A 15227-nucleotide genomic window follows, 5' to 3' on the forward strand; every position below is an offset into this window, starting at 1 on the left:
ACTCATTTGTAAATGGTAAGGCAAGGCTAGCAGGAAGAGCTTTGGAACCGTAGCGAAGCTTTTCCATCCCTTCCCTGCGTTGCTACCCACAGCAGGTGCTTCCTGGAACCTAGGCTTTGGCCACAAGCCCTGCGCTCTCGGGGCGGGGCTACGCGGAGCTGTGGGTGAGGAAGGGGCAATGCCTTATGGGGACGCAGCTGAGCTGTGGGGACTGGTTGGTGTCGCGAGAAGAGGGGGGCGGTGTCGCGAGAAGAGGGGGGCGGTGTCGCGAGAATAGGAGGGCGTTGCCGCAGAGAGGCGAGACGGGGCGGAGCCGCGGGGTGGGGGCGGGGCGTTGTCGCAGGGGTGGAGCCGAGCCAGTGGACGGTGGTGGGGGCGGGGCAAGCGCGGAGGACCAGGGACGCGCTTCCGACCGCGCAGTTAGCGCCTCCTGGCCTGGGGGGAGCCCGGTCAGGGTTCCCCAGTTGTTGTCCCTATGGGGCTGTGTTTTCCTTGTCCCGGGGAGTCCGCGCCTCCCACGCCGGACCTGGTGAGTAAAGCAGGTCCCTGCGTCCGCCGGGCTGCGCCTTGAGCACCTGTCCTCGGGCTGCGGGGCGGGCCGGGCCGTTGGACCTAGGGGCGCAGGTCGAGAGCCCGCGAGGGGGACCCTGCTGGCGAGGACGGGTGGACGGGTCAGGAGGGTCGCTGGGTCCTGTCAGAGCGACCTAGGCCGCTGCCTCCGTGTAGATCTCCACTTTTGTAACAAAAAATTGTCCAAAGGCGGCTGTGGCGTCTTTTACCTTCCACTGAGTTGGGCTGCACCGGGAATTCGTAGGGCGCCGGCGCACGCAGAGGGCGTTGCGCGTGGGACATTCTAGGGGATGCGGTAGATGGAATTCGGCGCAAAAAGACATTGCTTTCACCGGGAGCTCTTTAGTCGTCTAGGAGAAGTGCATTTTCAACTGTGTCTACCATCTTTTAAAAGAAGGTGCTCAGAAAGTCGCTTATACGCCTGAGCTTTATCGGATATGTTATTTTAATGATTTCTTTTTAGTATTTATCTTAATATTTTACGTTCTCCCTTTAAAAGAATATGTAGTACAGAGTGTCCAATTTGTAATGTTGTCGTATTTGACAAAAATGCTGGACACCCAGTTACATTTGAATTTGAGATATACAAGTAATACATTTATAATATAGTTTTGTGCTGTGCAATATTAGGGATCTAGTTCTACAAAAACATTACTCATTGCTTATCTGAAATTCAAATGTAACTAGTGGGTGTGTGGTACAATAACATGTACACTTTTTGTAGCTTTCTGTTAGCAATATCTTTACGTTAGTACTCCTTACAGGGAGTTAACATAAACCTGTTTCTCTTCTCTAACTAAACATTAGTTGAAGAAAATGAAGTATTTAGGAAAGTATATTAACTCTTCAGCTATTATAGATACTAAAAATTTAGTACTTATAAATTTGATGTGGGAAAGTTCAGCTTCTCTTTGTTGTTGCTGTTGTTTTAAATTATGTTGATTTTGTTGTTCTGGCTGTTGATAAAATATAACATGTCAGATTGGTTAAGCCCGCCCCCATCCTCATGCTATACCCTCTTGATACCCTCATGATAACCACACGGCTCGCTGCTTGGATGTCACTTTATTAGTGAAGCTTTTACTGACCACGTTAAACAAAATATATTCCCCACAATACCACCCACCCATTCTCCCATTACTTATCTGCCATACCATCTGAGAGGCATTTACTTACTTTGTTATATTTGTCTGTGTGCCCGCAATTGAAATTTGTTTCATTTGGGAGGTGACATTTATCTATGTTTTTACACTGCTGTATCCCAGCACCTAGAAAAAGGGTTTTAATAAGTAGTACATGGTCTAGAAAAATAACATTCACTGTTTTCTGATATGGAACAATACCTGTCATGAAATTACTCCAATCCGTCTCTCCTGCACACTGAGATTAGCCCACTTATGCATTAACTTTTGCTAAAAACACAGGGTTACTTCAGACTCCATTTTAACTGGCAGTATCAAACCATGTATTTTCCTTCTTGTATTTGTGAACATTATTTGTTTTATTATTGCCCTGACTAGCTTGTAGGCCTTTTGATTTAAAAAAAAAAAAAAAAAAAAAAGAGTAAAGAAATGATTATATAGGCAAACCTTGTATCTGTTTTAGCATGTGCTGATTTGAAGGTGTATTGATTAGGAGAATAAAATTCAGAAAGTTGAGTAGCGGCATTCTTTGTGGGACATTTAGGGCCAGTACTGAATATTTTTGTGAACTGTTATAGTACCTATGAAATAAATGTTTATAATTTATTCCCAATAATGTTTGTTATTATTTTAATACATATTTTTACGCATTTCCTTAGGAAGAGAAAAGAGCAAAGCTTGCAGAGGCTGCAGAGAGAAGACAAAAAGAGGTAAGATTAAAGATCAACTTTTGCCTACTTAGATAATTTTGTACTTTATTCTTCATAGATGTCCATAGTTAAATTCTCTTACGCAAATGGCCTTTGATATCCCAAAAATTTACCTTTAAAGGTAATTATTTTCAAAATGATTTCCTTGTTTGTATGAGTTGCATTAATATATTTATATTATTTAATATATGAAAACTATCATATCTTCTCTAAATTCAGATACTCTTTTAGTAACATCCTTCCTTTTAAAATGGCTGTGCATTGTAAAATACAGATGTGAAGCAAGTTTAGGGGAAAATTTGTACAGTTACAAAATACCCAGTGAAGAAATGATGTTTTATGTAAGGCTGTTGTAGAAATACTCCTTCATTACCAAAAATAAACCAACTCCCTACCCCCAAAGAAAAACCTAGAAAGCAAAGATAGACAAAAATATGTTTTGCACACTGGACAGATTTTTGTTGTCTTTCTGTATTTCTTACCAAATTTCTTCAAGGCTGCATCTCGGGGAATTTTGGATGTTCAATCTGTGCAAGAAAAGAGAAAGAAAAAGGAAAAAATAGAAAAACAAATTGCTACATCTGGGCCCCCACCAGAAGGGGGACTTAGGGTAAGTATTAAAATTTTCTTGTGCTTAACTTAACTGGCATTTTAAAAAACTTAAGTAGCAATCCATTCAATAATTTTCTCCTGAAATGTATTATCAGAAAATTTTGAAATAGTGTAAAATCATGAGTAGTAAATATTGGAAGTTATATCGATTTATTTTAACATTTATTGTAATCAATTAGCTTTTTTCCCCAAAATAAAATAATAGATTTATTATTTTAATGCTATATTTTAATACTCTTATGCTTACTACTAATCTTAAATAATTCAAAAATTCAAGCAATATGGAAAAGTATAAAGAAGTATAAAAGTCATCTAAGTATCATTTTGATAGACATAATTTCTAACCTTCATTTACATACCTTATTAAATTGGATTACACTATAAATTCTGAGCTCTTTTACCCATTGATTTGGAATCTTTGATCTTTCCATCGCCACCCTTTATTATAGTTACGTAAATGTTAATTTGGATCACAGAATGCATACAGGTGTGGGTATCGTACACATACCTCCCAAGGTATGGATCACAGAACTAGACACTGGGAATATAATGGTGGACAAGTTAAGCAGAGTCTGTGAATGCTGGAGTCTTTACAGTCTAGCAGGACTTTAAAGGATTTATTTTTAAAATCCTTTAAAATTACATAAAGCTCAGGAAAATAATGGTTCAGATATTAAGAATTTATTCTTGGTCCATTTTTTAAAGTAAATATAGAAGTTTATTTGTGAAAATGTCTTTAATTTCAGTCATTTATATTTAACTTGTCAAGGATTTGTGAGTACTTTTCAACAGATTCATTTTTTTTTCTTCTCAAAACTACACACACACGCACATACCTACACATGTACATTTACACGTATACTTGCCTACGTGTAGATACTCTCCTAACTTGGGGGTCAGGCAGCTTATGAACACCCTGAGCAGTTTATTTTGGCTCAAGAATATCACAGAAATAAGAATGTGTGTCTGTGTGTTTTACTATTGTAAGTTACTTCATCTAATACCATTTAATGAATGAAAGTTTTTTAATAAAGTTTGTTTTTTCATGGTGACCTTTTAGCAATGTATAAGGTAATTAGTTTCAATATAAGATAAATAAGTCTGACCATTTTGCTTATGCTTTTTATAATTCCATAATAGAACAGAATAGGTCTAGTGTAAAGTAAAACAGTTGGGTGATAACAAGGTCAATTCTTTATCAGAAATATAGATTCTTTGAATATTCTGTTGAGATAAAGTGCTGTTTCACTAGGTTTACTTCATATAGGGTTCTCAAAAACAAACACAAAATTACAAAAATTACATTGTAGGACTGGAAATAATGTTGAGATCCACTATTTCACAGTAGAAGTGGTGAAGGTATTAAGTTAAAGTCATATATAATGTTATAGGAGGATACTTTAATCAACACTTAATCATAATTGAGAAGACACTTATTTCACAAGTTCTAACCTAATGAAATTAATATCAGCTTTTAAACTGTAAGAAAGAAAGAGGCTTTCTTAAACTTGAAGCTCTTACACTCTGAAGTCTATACATTAAAAAAAAAAAATAGCCCCTTTATTATCCCTTCAAAAGTGCTCAAAATGTAAAATGTAAAACATACCCAATGTTAAATTTAGTTCCTGTTTTTCTTTATGTACTGTTCTTGGAAGAAATCTCTCAAACTCCCTTAGTAAAAATTACCTTCAGGACCATGAAACTAGATAGTGGCAGGAGGATTTTCTCCAGTGGCTCACTGTCATTAGCCACTGCTGTTGTCCACTGTGAGCAATTTTTCCTTGGAATATTCCTCATCACCTATCACTAACACACTGGCTTCAAGGGGCATGCTTCATTCTGCTTTACACATGCACAACATGTCAAGAGCATCAAGCGAAAATCAAAATTCTGGAAGGCTCAAGGATAACAGAAGGGAAAAGTACAAGGCAAAAGTACTTAACCCTCAAAACTCTTGGCCTGTGGTCCTTTAAGGGCTCACTCTATCGCCCAGGCTGGGGTGAGATGGGAATGGCTCACTGCAGCCTCAACCTTCTAGGCTCAAGTCATTCTCCCACCTCAGCCTCCGGAGTAGCTAGGACCACAGGCACAGGCACATGCCACCACACCTAATTAATTTTTTTATTTTTGTAGAGACAGGGTCTTGCTATGTTGTCCAGGCTGGTCTCTTAACTCCTGGCCTCAAGTGATCATCCCATCTTCTCAGCCTCCCAAAGCCTCCCCCTCTCAGCCAAGATTACAGGTGTGAGTGACTATGCTTGGCCTCTTCATGTAAAATGTTACATGCATGGGTATTCTGTCCTTTGGACTCTGAAGTTGGTAACCACTGGCTCATTTCATCGGCTGGCCTGAAGTATAGGTAGAGTCTTCCTAAGGTAGGAAGGTTAGGAAGACTCTTCCTTAGGTAGAGTGCTGCATCTTTCCAGGGTAATTAGCATGGGTAATGCTGTCTTCTGACTTCTTACCTGAAGAAGTCAATGTAATGATGGCATTAGGATGCAAAGTACTATCAGTACAGGATATAGCAGCACAGGAGTAAGGGCAGACCTCTAGTACAATGGCTTTCAACCTTAGCTGCATGTTGGAGTCTCATAGGCAGCTTTCAGAAAGGATTGTTCATTGAGCTCCACTTCACACCAGTCAGAGTCTCCGAGAGTGGGGTTTCGCCATCAGGAGTGTTTTAAGCTTCACAAGGAAATCTACTGTGAACCCAGATTGAGAATCACTATCCTAGCGTTTATAACACTTGTCCTAAGAAAGATGTTTTGGAAGATAGAGTCCCATGGGAATAAATGTTTAAAAATGCTAAATTGTATATTGTAGACTTTATCCCCTTCTTAGAGATTAAAAAAGGCACAAAATTATGGCCTCTAAGAAATTGTACAACGAAGGAAAGTTTACTTGGATTAATCTTTAATTTTGAAAATTTATTTAAACATAGATTTTATATATATGTATAACACCCAATAATATTCCTTGGATGTACTTGGAAAACACTATCAAGAGATTGCTAAATATCTCTAGTTCTATCCCAGTGGCTCTTCAGGACCTATCACAGATTTAATAGACTTGATTAAACAAAGGAGCAATGGAATATTTTCTCAACTCAAGCAAGGAAAAGACCTTGCCAAACCATTTTTTAATGGTTTCTGCCATTTCTTGACTCCCTGGCCCAAACAAGGATTTTTAAATTTTTGTTTTGTGGTGTTTTATTTTGTGTTCCTTTACTGATTATTAGATATTTAGGATCTTGCTACCGAATAGCAGGTTCACTGTGCAGTGGTTACCAACTGCAGAGTCCAATGGACAGAATACCCATGCATGTAACATTTACATGAAGAGGCCAAGCATAGTCACTCACACCTGTAATCTCAGCTGAGAGGGGGAGGCTTTGGGAGGCTGAGAAGATGGGATGATCACTTGAAGCCAGGAGTTAAGAGACCAGCCTGGGCAACATAGCAAGACCCTGTCTCTACAAAAATAAAAAATAAATTAGGCGTGGTGGCATGTGCCTGTGGTCCTAGCTACTCAGGAGGCTGAGGTGGGAGAATGACTTGAGCCTGGGAGGTTGAGGTTGCAGTGAGCCATTCCCACCTCACCCCAGCCTGGGCGATAGAGTGAGACCCTGTCTCAAAAAAAAAAAAAAAAAAAAAAACCCAAAACAAACCCAAAAACATTTAACATGGAGTGAGTTTATTACTTACAGATTGGCAACAAGGGACAACAGAAGCCTAGGATTCATTATAAGCTTGTCTCCCAAGGAAAACTGCCTAGGGTTGATGGCATCTGTGTGTGCCCCACTTGAACCTCAGATGAGTGCCCTGGGTTTTATGACCTGGGGGTTAGAAGGGGAGGTACTACATGACTCCTTGGGCTAAAGCACTAAAGGACATCCTGTTCTTAGGGAGGGACTGGAATAGAGCTTGAGCTATTCTGGCCATTCACTTGCTATCCCAGGATGTTACATTCCCAGCACATTTACAGTTGTTCCTGAAAACTACAGGCAAGACAGTGGGAGAGAGCTATCCTGCTACTACTCACTGATCTGACCAGATATTTTGTCTTCTTTATACTTTTAAACTATCACCTTATTTCAGGCTTTGGACTGTAATGTAAAATTTTATGAATAGCTGCTATTCAGAAAAATCATTTTGCATTTCTGTGTCCCATATTCCTCTTTTTACCTGTTTGTTCAATAAAATACCGTTATGTAACTTTAAGTAAAATGTACTTTTCTGTCTCTTTTTTATCTTTTCTAGTGGACAGTTTCATAAAGCATAACATGAGTAGAAGAATCTACTGCCAATAACTGTTTATTATCTGCAATCAAGTAGACTTCATCAATTTAATTTCTTCTCTTTGAATAAATGAAGATTCAGACTTTGTAATATTATTGCCCTTAAGTGCAATGCTAAAAAACTTTGATTTTCAAGCTTAGAAAATGGCTACACTTTTCATTAAATACTAATTTTTCTACATTTGCTCTTCTGCCGTTAGTGAGTGATTTGCTATTTTTCTTAGTAATTAAAAAATGGAACTAAATAGTGAATATACATACATTGCATGTAAAAATTCTGCATATACCTCTAAGATTAAAATTTGCAGTTGTCTTTTCATCCTTTGTAATATGATCTAACTACTTATATTTGTACTGCGTCGCCTTACATCTGTTTTTATTTCACTATATATGAGGACGTTTGATTAAACTTACGGACTTAGTGCCTTTAAACTGATCATCAGGGAGAATCTTGAAAAAACCATTTGAAGGGCTGATGTGAAGGAGCACTGTAAAGCTTTATAACTTACTAAGTAATGAATCTTCTTAGGCAGATGTTAAATTTTTTCTAATTCATTTTTATTTATGTAGCTTGTAAAATTAACATACCATGTTTTACATTATGATAAAAGGTTTTTTTTGTTTGCTGAATTTAAAATTATATGTTACTGATACCATCAGAGGGCAGTGATGTTCTATTGTATATTAAATTCAGCTCTGTAAAGATCTTTGTAGTAATTGAATGAGTTTAATAATCTGGATGGGTTATAATGAGTAGTAATATATTTGTCCATATTTCATAAGTAGTGTTAATCTTGTGTACTAGAGCTTGATCATAAGATTTATACAGATGTGAAACTGCCAAGGCAAGTATGAATGTATAAAAAAAAATGTAAGTACTGTACTTACAAAAGGTCTACTTCAGATGTAAAAATATTAGGAGGTAATTCTGTACAATGCATAGTCATAAACCTTAACGTTGTTTATTACAAACATGAATTTTATAGCATTTTTTGTTTCTCCTATATAATACACTGAAATAAAAGAATTGGTGTTAGCTATTAAGGCTGATAGCTCTTTTAAATGGCAAGGCCACATGTTGAGCCCTAAATTAGAATTTGCAGTTATTAAGTGCCAATAGAAATTTTAAGTTAAATCAACCAAGTTCACTTGCTTTACGCAAAGGAAACTGAACCACTATCTTCATCTATCCTTCCCACAAAACTTATACTGTGGTGTTTTGTACAAGTTAATTTTTAAAAGTTTGAACTATTATAATAATACAGGTCTCTTGACTTCTCATGGAAAAATTATTTTTTCTATTATGGCGTGAAATATTCTGTGAATATCTAGGAAAACATAAAATTTGACTCAATTTTCTTTATTCTTTAGAGGATTCTTGCTGTTTTTGTTCATAAAGGATAGTGAAATCATTGAACTATAGAATGAAAATTTTTGATTTTATTAAAATGATTTTTTCAAGGCAAAAAGGAAAAGGAATGATCAATAGCTCAGTACATATAGAGCTAGAGCATACCATCCTTGAACTCTGCAAATCCTTTCTCCCATTTTAATATAGCAAGAAAAATTTTCTCTTTACTGCATCTTAAAGAATTAGAACTTGGGTTGGTGTAAATGACTTCCTTCCAGGGAATCATGCCCTATTTCTACCAGCAGTTCATACCTAAATGTCATGTTTGTCTATTGTTAACCATGAATGATACTCAGATATATTACTTTTCGGGGAAAATGGAACATGTTACTTCCAACCATGGCCTGTCACCATGAGTGTGATCAGCTTTCTCCAAAACCACGTGGGTTGCAGTAGCTAAGGGGTGGTACCCAAATGTTAGGAACAGTGTTAGGAAAGGGCAAGGAAAAAGAGGTGACTGGGTGTCTGATGAGAAACCAGTAAATGACTAAAAAAAAAACAGTAAATGACTAAAAACATGACTAAAAAACTATATATAATATATAATTATGTGTGTATATCTACATAATATCTGCAAATTCTAATTTATATATGTGTGTGTATATGCACACACACACACACACAGTCCAGACATCTCCCTCATAAAATAACTATCAGTTCCTATGAAAACCTTAAGTGGAAGCCAATTTCCCATAGTAAATAATTTAGGAGAAAATTATAATGCTTAAAGTGTTGCTCAAAACCCCTAACTTATTACTAAACTATAATTGGAACAGTAAAATGCATATATGTAATTATCCTATCATGATTTAAAAATTGCTTAAACCATTGCTGCGTAATACTAATCAAACTTACGGCTGCTAACAAAAGTTGTGAATTATTACACGACCCCTTTGTAACGTGCTGCATGTTTTTTGAAACATCTCTATGTGTTTCTGTTTGTTCCACTGCTGGTATTTGGAATGTAATTTAACAGTTCCCACACATGGTTTGGTTATAAATTCTGTATTGCCTTTTAGGGATATAAATATACATTTTTTTCTATGTAAAAAATAGCTTTAGCTGTCTCTTTAACAAAATTTTGTCTTTGCTACATCCTCAATACTTAGAACCTGAGTTAGTAGTTAGGGAAACCTCAGGAACATTTTAATCACATTGGGATTCAGAATAGCAAGAGAACCAAACATTTTTTGGTGTGTTCATACAATCCCTGGATTTATAGGTGGATTTTCTATAACGGAAAAATGATGTAATTAGTATCCTGTTTTTTTCCTAAAGAAATAATACTATAATAAAAATTCTGTCCTCTATACCCCAGGAAAATGGACATGAACTTTTAATTTTCCCTTTCTCCAAATGTTTGACTTTTTATTTTCACTGATAAGTATTATGTGATGTCTTTAGAAGACAAAAGCAACTCTTGCCAGTTTTGAATACTTTCTGCATAAATAGACCAGTAAGAGGTAAGTAGCCATGACTGCCTACATGTGTTGAGACATAAGGTATATTTCTTTAACATCTCCAAGCAAGCGTTTCATATTCTCTTCATACTATACATGCTCTAAGCTAATTCAAATATAGTATTGTGGCTTTTTTCTTCAATTTTATCAAAAGCTACAGACACAAGGCGTTTGTATAACAGACTTTGATGAAGTTTTAGTTCCAGTAACTCAAACACTAAGTTTCCCATTTGACATGGCTTTTTATTGTCCTATTCTCCCTCTTCTAGTTATGCTTCATCTTGCAAATATAAACTTGAAATGTGATTACTATTGCCTACATTACTCCTGTGGATATCATACTTTTTTGTTATATCCTGAATTGCATAGACATTTTTTTGTTTGTTTGTTTTTTGAGATGGAGTTTCACTCTTGTTGCCCAGGCTGGAGTGCAATGGCGGCGATCTCGGCTCACCGCAACCTCCGCCTCCCAGGTTCAAGCGATTCTCCTGCCTCAGCCTCACTAGTAGCTGGGATTACAGGAATTTGACACCACGCCTGGCTAATTTTGTGTTTTTAGTAGAGACGGGGTTGCTCCATGTTAGTCAGGCTGATCTGGAACTCCTGACCTCAGATGATCCGCCCTCCTTGGCCTCCCAAAGTGCTGGGATTACAGGCATGAGCCACTGTGCCGTGCCTGCATTGGCTATTTTTATAGTACCAAATTTGTGTTGAGTTTTGAGTTAATGTCTTCTAGTTATAAAAACAGGTTTGATCCATTCTTTGCAAGCACCTTGAACTTATCTCAAGTGGAACTAATTAGTTTTGCATACAGATTGGTGCTATCTAGGCTATTTCTCTGAAATTTATCTTGTCATATAAGTCAGATGTTAAGGAGTTATGCTAAACTCCTTTTCCTATCTAACTCCTAAAATGTCCTTTTCTCTGTCTGTATTTCTTAGACATAGTTACATTATAAGTAACAGACATATTTAAAGTAGGTTAATACCAAGTATCTCATAGGTAGAAAATTCTCATAAGTTCCACAAAAACTTACGGAACTAATAAATGACTTTAGCAATCTTGCAGAATGAAAAATATATGAAAGTCAATTCTATGTTTATATGCAAGCAATGAACAATCTATAATTGAAAGTAGGAAAATTTAAATTACAATATCAACAAATAAAATATTTAGGGAAAAAGAAAACTGTAGACATTAAAAATGACAAAACGTTGCCAAGAAATTAAGATCTAAATGAAGAAACACTGTATGTTTTTGGATTGGAAGATGGTAATTCTTAAATGGGTCTTAAATTCAGTGCAAAATCTCAGCAAACTTTTCTAGAGAATTAAGAATTCTTATTAAGAATCATCTTAATAAGATGATCCTTGAATTTATATGGAAATTGAAGACTTAGAAAAACCAAAACAATTTTGAAAAAACAAAGTAGGGAAGTACTAGCCAAAGCAATCAGGCAAGAGAAAAAAATACAAAGCATCCATATAGGAAAAAAAGTTGTCAAACTGCCTCTCTTTGCTGACAACATGATGCTATACCTAGACAACCTTAATATCTCTGCCAAAAGGTTTTAAAAGAGATAAACAACTTCAGTAAAGTTTCAGGATACAAAATAAATGTGCAAAAATCAGTAGTATTTCTATACATCAATAATATTCAAGTTGAGAGCCGAATCAAGAATGCAACCCAATTTACAATAGCCACACACACAGTAACTACCTAGGAATGCATGTAACCAAAGAGGTGAAATATCTCTAAAAGATGAATTACAATACACGCTGAAAGAAATAAATGGAAAAATGTTCCATGCTTATGGATTGGAAGAATCAATATCATTAAAATGGACATACTGCCCAAAGCAATCTAAATTCAGTGCTATTCCTATCAAGCTACTAATGTCATTTTTTCACAGAATGGAACAGAATAGAGAATTCAGAAATAAAGCTGCACAACTAGAGCCATCTGGTCTTTGACAAAGTTGATGAAAATTGGCAATGGAGAAAGCACTCACTAGTCAATAAGTGGTACTGGAATAGCTGGCTCACCATAAGCAGAAGAATGAAACTCAAGATGGATTAAAGATTTAATTGTAAGATCTCATAGAAGAAAACCTAGAAAACACTATTCTGGATATCGGCCTTGGGAAAACATTTATGCCTAAGTCCTCAAAAGCAACTACAACAAAAACAAAAATTGGCAAATGAGACTTAAATAGTTTCTGCAAGCAAACTATCAACAGAGTAAACAGACAATCCACAGAATGAGAGAAAATAATCAAACTATGCACCTGATAAAGGTCTGGTATGTAGAATCTATAAGGAACTTAAACAGTTCGACAAGTAAAAAAATAACCCCATTGAAAAATGGGCAAAATACATGAACAGACACATCTCAAAAGAAGACATACAAGTGGCCAATAAATGTGAAAACATGCTCATCATCACTAATCAGAGATATGCAAATCAAAACCACAGTCGGATACGTTTCACGCCAGTCAAAGTGGCTAGTATTAAAAACTTTAGAAAACAACAGATGCTGCCGAGGCTGTGGTGAAAAGGGAATGCTAATACACTATTGGTGGGAATGTAAGTCACTCAGTTCAGCCACTGTGGAAAGCAGCTTGGAGACTTCTCAAAGAACTTAGAACTGGCATTAGACCTGATCCAAAAGAAAATAAATCATTCTACCAAAAAAGACATACGCATTCGTGTACGTTCATTGCAGCACTATTCACAATAGCAAAGACATGGAATCAACCTAGGTGTCCATCAATGGTAGACTGGATAAAGAAAATGTGATACATATGTGCCATGGAATATTACACAGCCATAAGAGCAACATAATCATGTCCTTTGCAGCAATATGGATGCAGCTGAAGGCCATTATTCTAAATGAATTTATGCAGAAACAAAACCAAATACCACATGTTCTCACTTATAAGTGAGAACTAAGCATTAGATACTCATGGATGTAAAGACGCCAGCAATAGACACTGGGGACTACTCTAGAGTGGGGAGAAAAGGATGAGGGCAATGTTTGTAAAACTTAACTATTGGGTACTATAGTCACTACCTGGGTGATGAGATCAATTGCACCGCAAAGCTCAGCATTATGCAATGTATCCGTGTAACCTTCATGCGTACCCACTGAATGTAAAATAAAAGTTGAAATTATCTTTTAAAATTGCAATTTCTGAGAAAAGTAGGAAAATTTATACTACCTGATATCAAAATTTACTATAAAGCCACAGTAGTCAAGATAGTGTGGTATTGGCCTAAGGGTAGCTAGCTAGATTAGTGAAACAGAATAGAAGGTTTAGAAATAAACTTACATTTTTTACAGGGCACTTCAATGGAGAATGGGGAAATAACATTTTCAACAAACGGTGCTGGGAAAACTGAATCCATATGCCAATAAAATTAGACTCAAGCCTTTACTTCACACCATACACAAAAATTAAAATGTATCATAGAGCTGAATGCAGTAACTAAAACCATGAAACTTCTAGATGAAAACATGGGAAGAAATCCTTATAATCTTGAGTTAGGCAAAGATTTCTTGGATATGACACCAAAAGCATTATTAATTTAAAAGATAAATTGAACTTCATAAAAATTTTAATTTCAAAAGCACTATTAAATTTCAAACGCAGCTGGGTGCAGAGGTTCACGCCTGCAATCCCACCACTTTGGGAGGCCAAGGTGGGTGGATCACTGGAATTCATGAGTTTGAGACCAGCCTGACCAACATTGTGAAACCCCGTCTCTACTAAAAATACAAAAATTAGCCAGGTGTGGTGGTGCGCGCCTGTAGTCCCAGCTACTCAGGAGGCTGAGGCATGAGAATTGCTTGAACCCAGGAGGTGGAGGTTGCAGTGAGCCGAGATTTGTGGTACTGCACTCCAGCCTGGACGATATTCCGTCTCAAAAGAAGAGGGAGGAGAGAGAGGAGAGAGAGGTGGGGGTGAGGAGGCGGGGAGGTGGCGGAGGTGGGTGAGGAGGAGGAAGGGAGAGAGAGAGACAGGAGGAGAAGAGAAGAAAAGAAAGAAAGGGCAAACTGTAAACTGTAAATAAGTAGCTTACATCCAGAATTTATAGAACTCTTACAACTCAGTAAGATAATCCAATTAAAAATGGGCAAAAGATTTGAATAGTATTTCACAAAAGAAACTGTAAAACAAACATTACCACGTAGGTGTTCAGCTTCATTAGTCATTAGAAAAAAGGAAATTAAAGTAAAAAACATGATCTCCCTTTTTTCCTCCAATGGCTATGATTTGTAAAAGTGGAAATACCAATTGTTGGCAAGGATATGGAGAAACAAACTATCGTACATTGCTGATTGGTCCACCCATTTTAGAAAACAGTTGTATATTTCTCAAAATGGCAAAAATAAATTTCCCAAAGGGCCCCAAAAATAATATGAATTACTTTTATAGGAGATAAACACATGATATAGCAATGTGAACAGCAGTTATCAATCAGGCCATTAGTCTTCAATACTTCAAGCCACCTTCCAACTCTCAGCTACTAAGATCCTTTTATGCACAAAGGTTTTGACACTAGAAATAATAGAAATAACATTTAATTGTGCATCTAAAGGCCTGAATTTTAGATGCATGTTTAACTTTGATGTTTAACTTTGGGGAAATTTAGCTAGAAAATTTCCTCAACTCTAAAATCAGAGGATTTGAGATAATTTTTTATCTTTCCACTTTTGAGTTTCTATGAATTGGGATTGAGATTTGACCTGTTTTACCCCACTCTGATTAAGAGTCATGAAATAGAATTCTAAGAAAAGAAGAGCATTGGAATTAGAGCCATTACCTGTTTTACTGTAGGCAAATTATTTAAACTTTCTGATGCCTTATGGCCCTTAAAATGCAAAATGAGAGGATTATAAGATTTCATAACTTCATTGTTAATCTGAAGATATTTTACATATTAGAGATGTAGTTGGTTTCCTTCTTCATATCTAGAAAAACTCATTTCATGCTCTGTTCTGAGAGACAGTCAATGGTCTTCA

General features: G+C 36.6%; 1 protein-coding gene across 2 annotated transcripts; it reads left to right on the forward strand.

Annotated features, from left to right (window-relative positions):
* The first annotated feature begins 357 nt into the window (after nucleotides 1-357).
* Nucleotides 358-8034, forward strand: SVI (small VCP interacting protein). Of its 2 annotated transcripts, none has more exons than XM_011750302.3 (4): nucleotides 358-529; nucleotides 2372-2422; nucleotides 2919-3032; nucleotides 7294-8034. In XM_011750302.3, the coding sequence occupies exons 1-4, from the start codon at nucleotides 476-478 to the stop codon at nucleotides 7306-7308; spliced, it is 234 nt and encodes a 77-aa protein (XP_011748604.1). In that variant the 5' UTR covers nucleotides 358-475; the 3' UTR covers nucleotides 7309-8034. The 2 variants fall into 2 exon arrangements, with proteins under 2 accessions (XP_011748604.1, XP_070931059.1); XM_071074958.1 differs by lacking the exon at nucleotides 358-529 and adding an exon at nucleotides 855-929.
* Nucleotides 8035-15227: the final 7193 nt, after the last annotated feature.

Source organism: Macaca nemestrina, chromosome 12 (genome assembly GCF_043159975.1).
Source record: "Macaca nemestrina isolate mMacNem1 chromosome 12, mMacNem.hap1, whole genome shotgun sequence".
Lineage (NCBI taxonomy): Eukaryota > Metazoa > Chordata > Mammalia > Primates > Cercopithecidae > Macaca > Macaca nemestrina.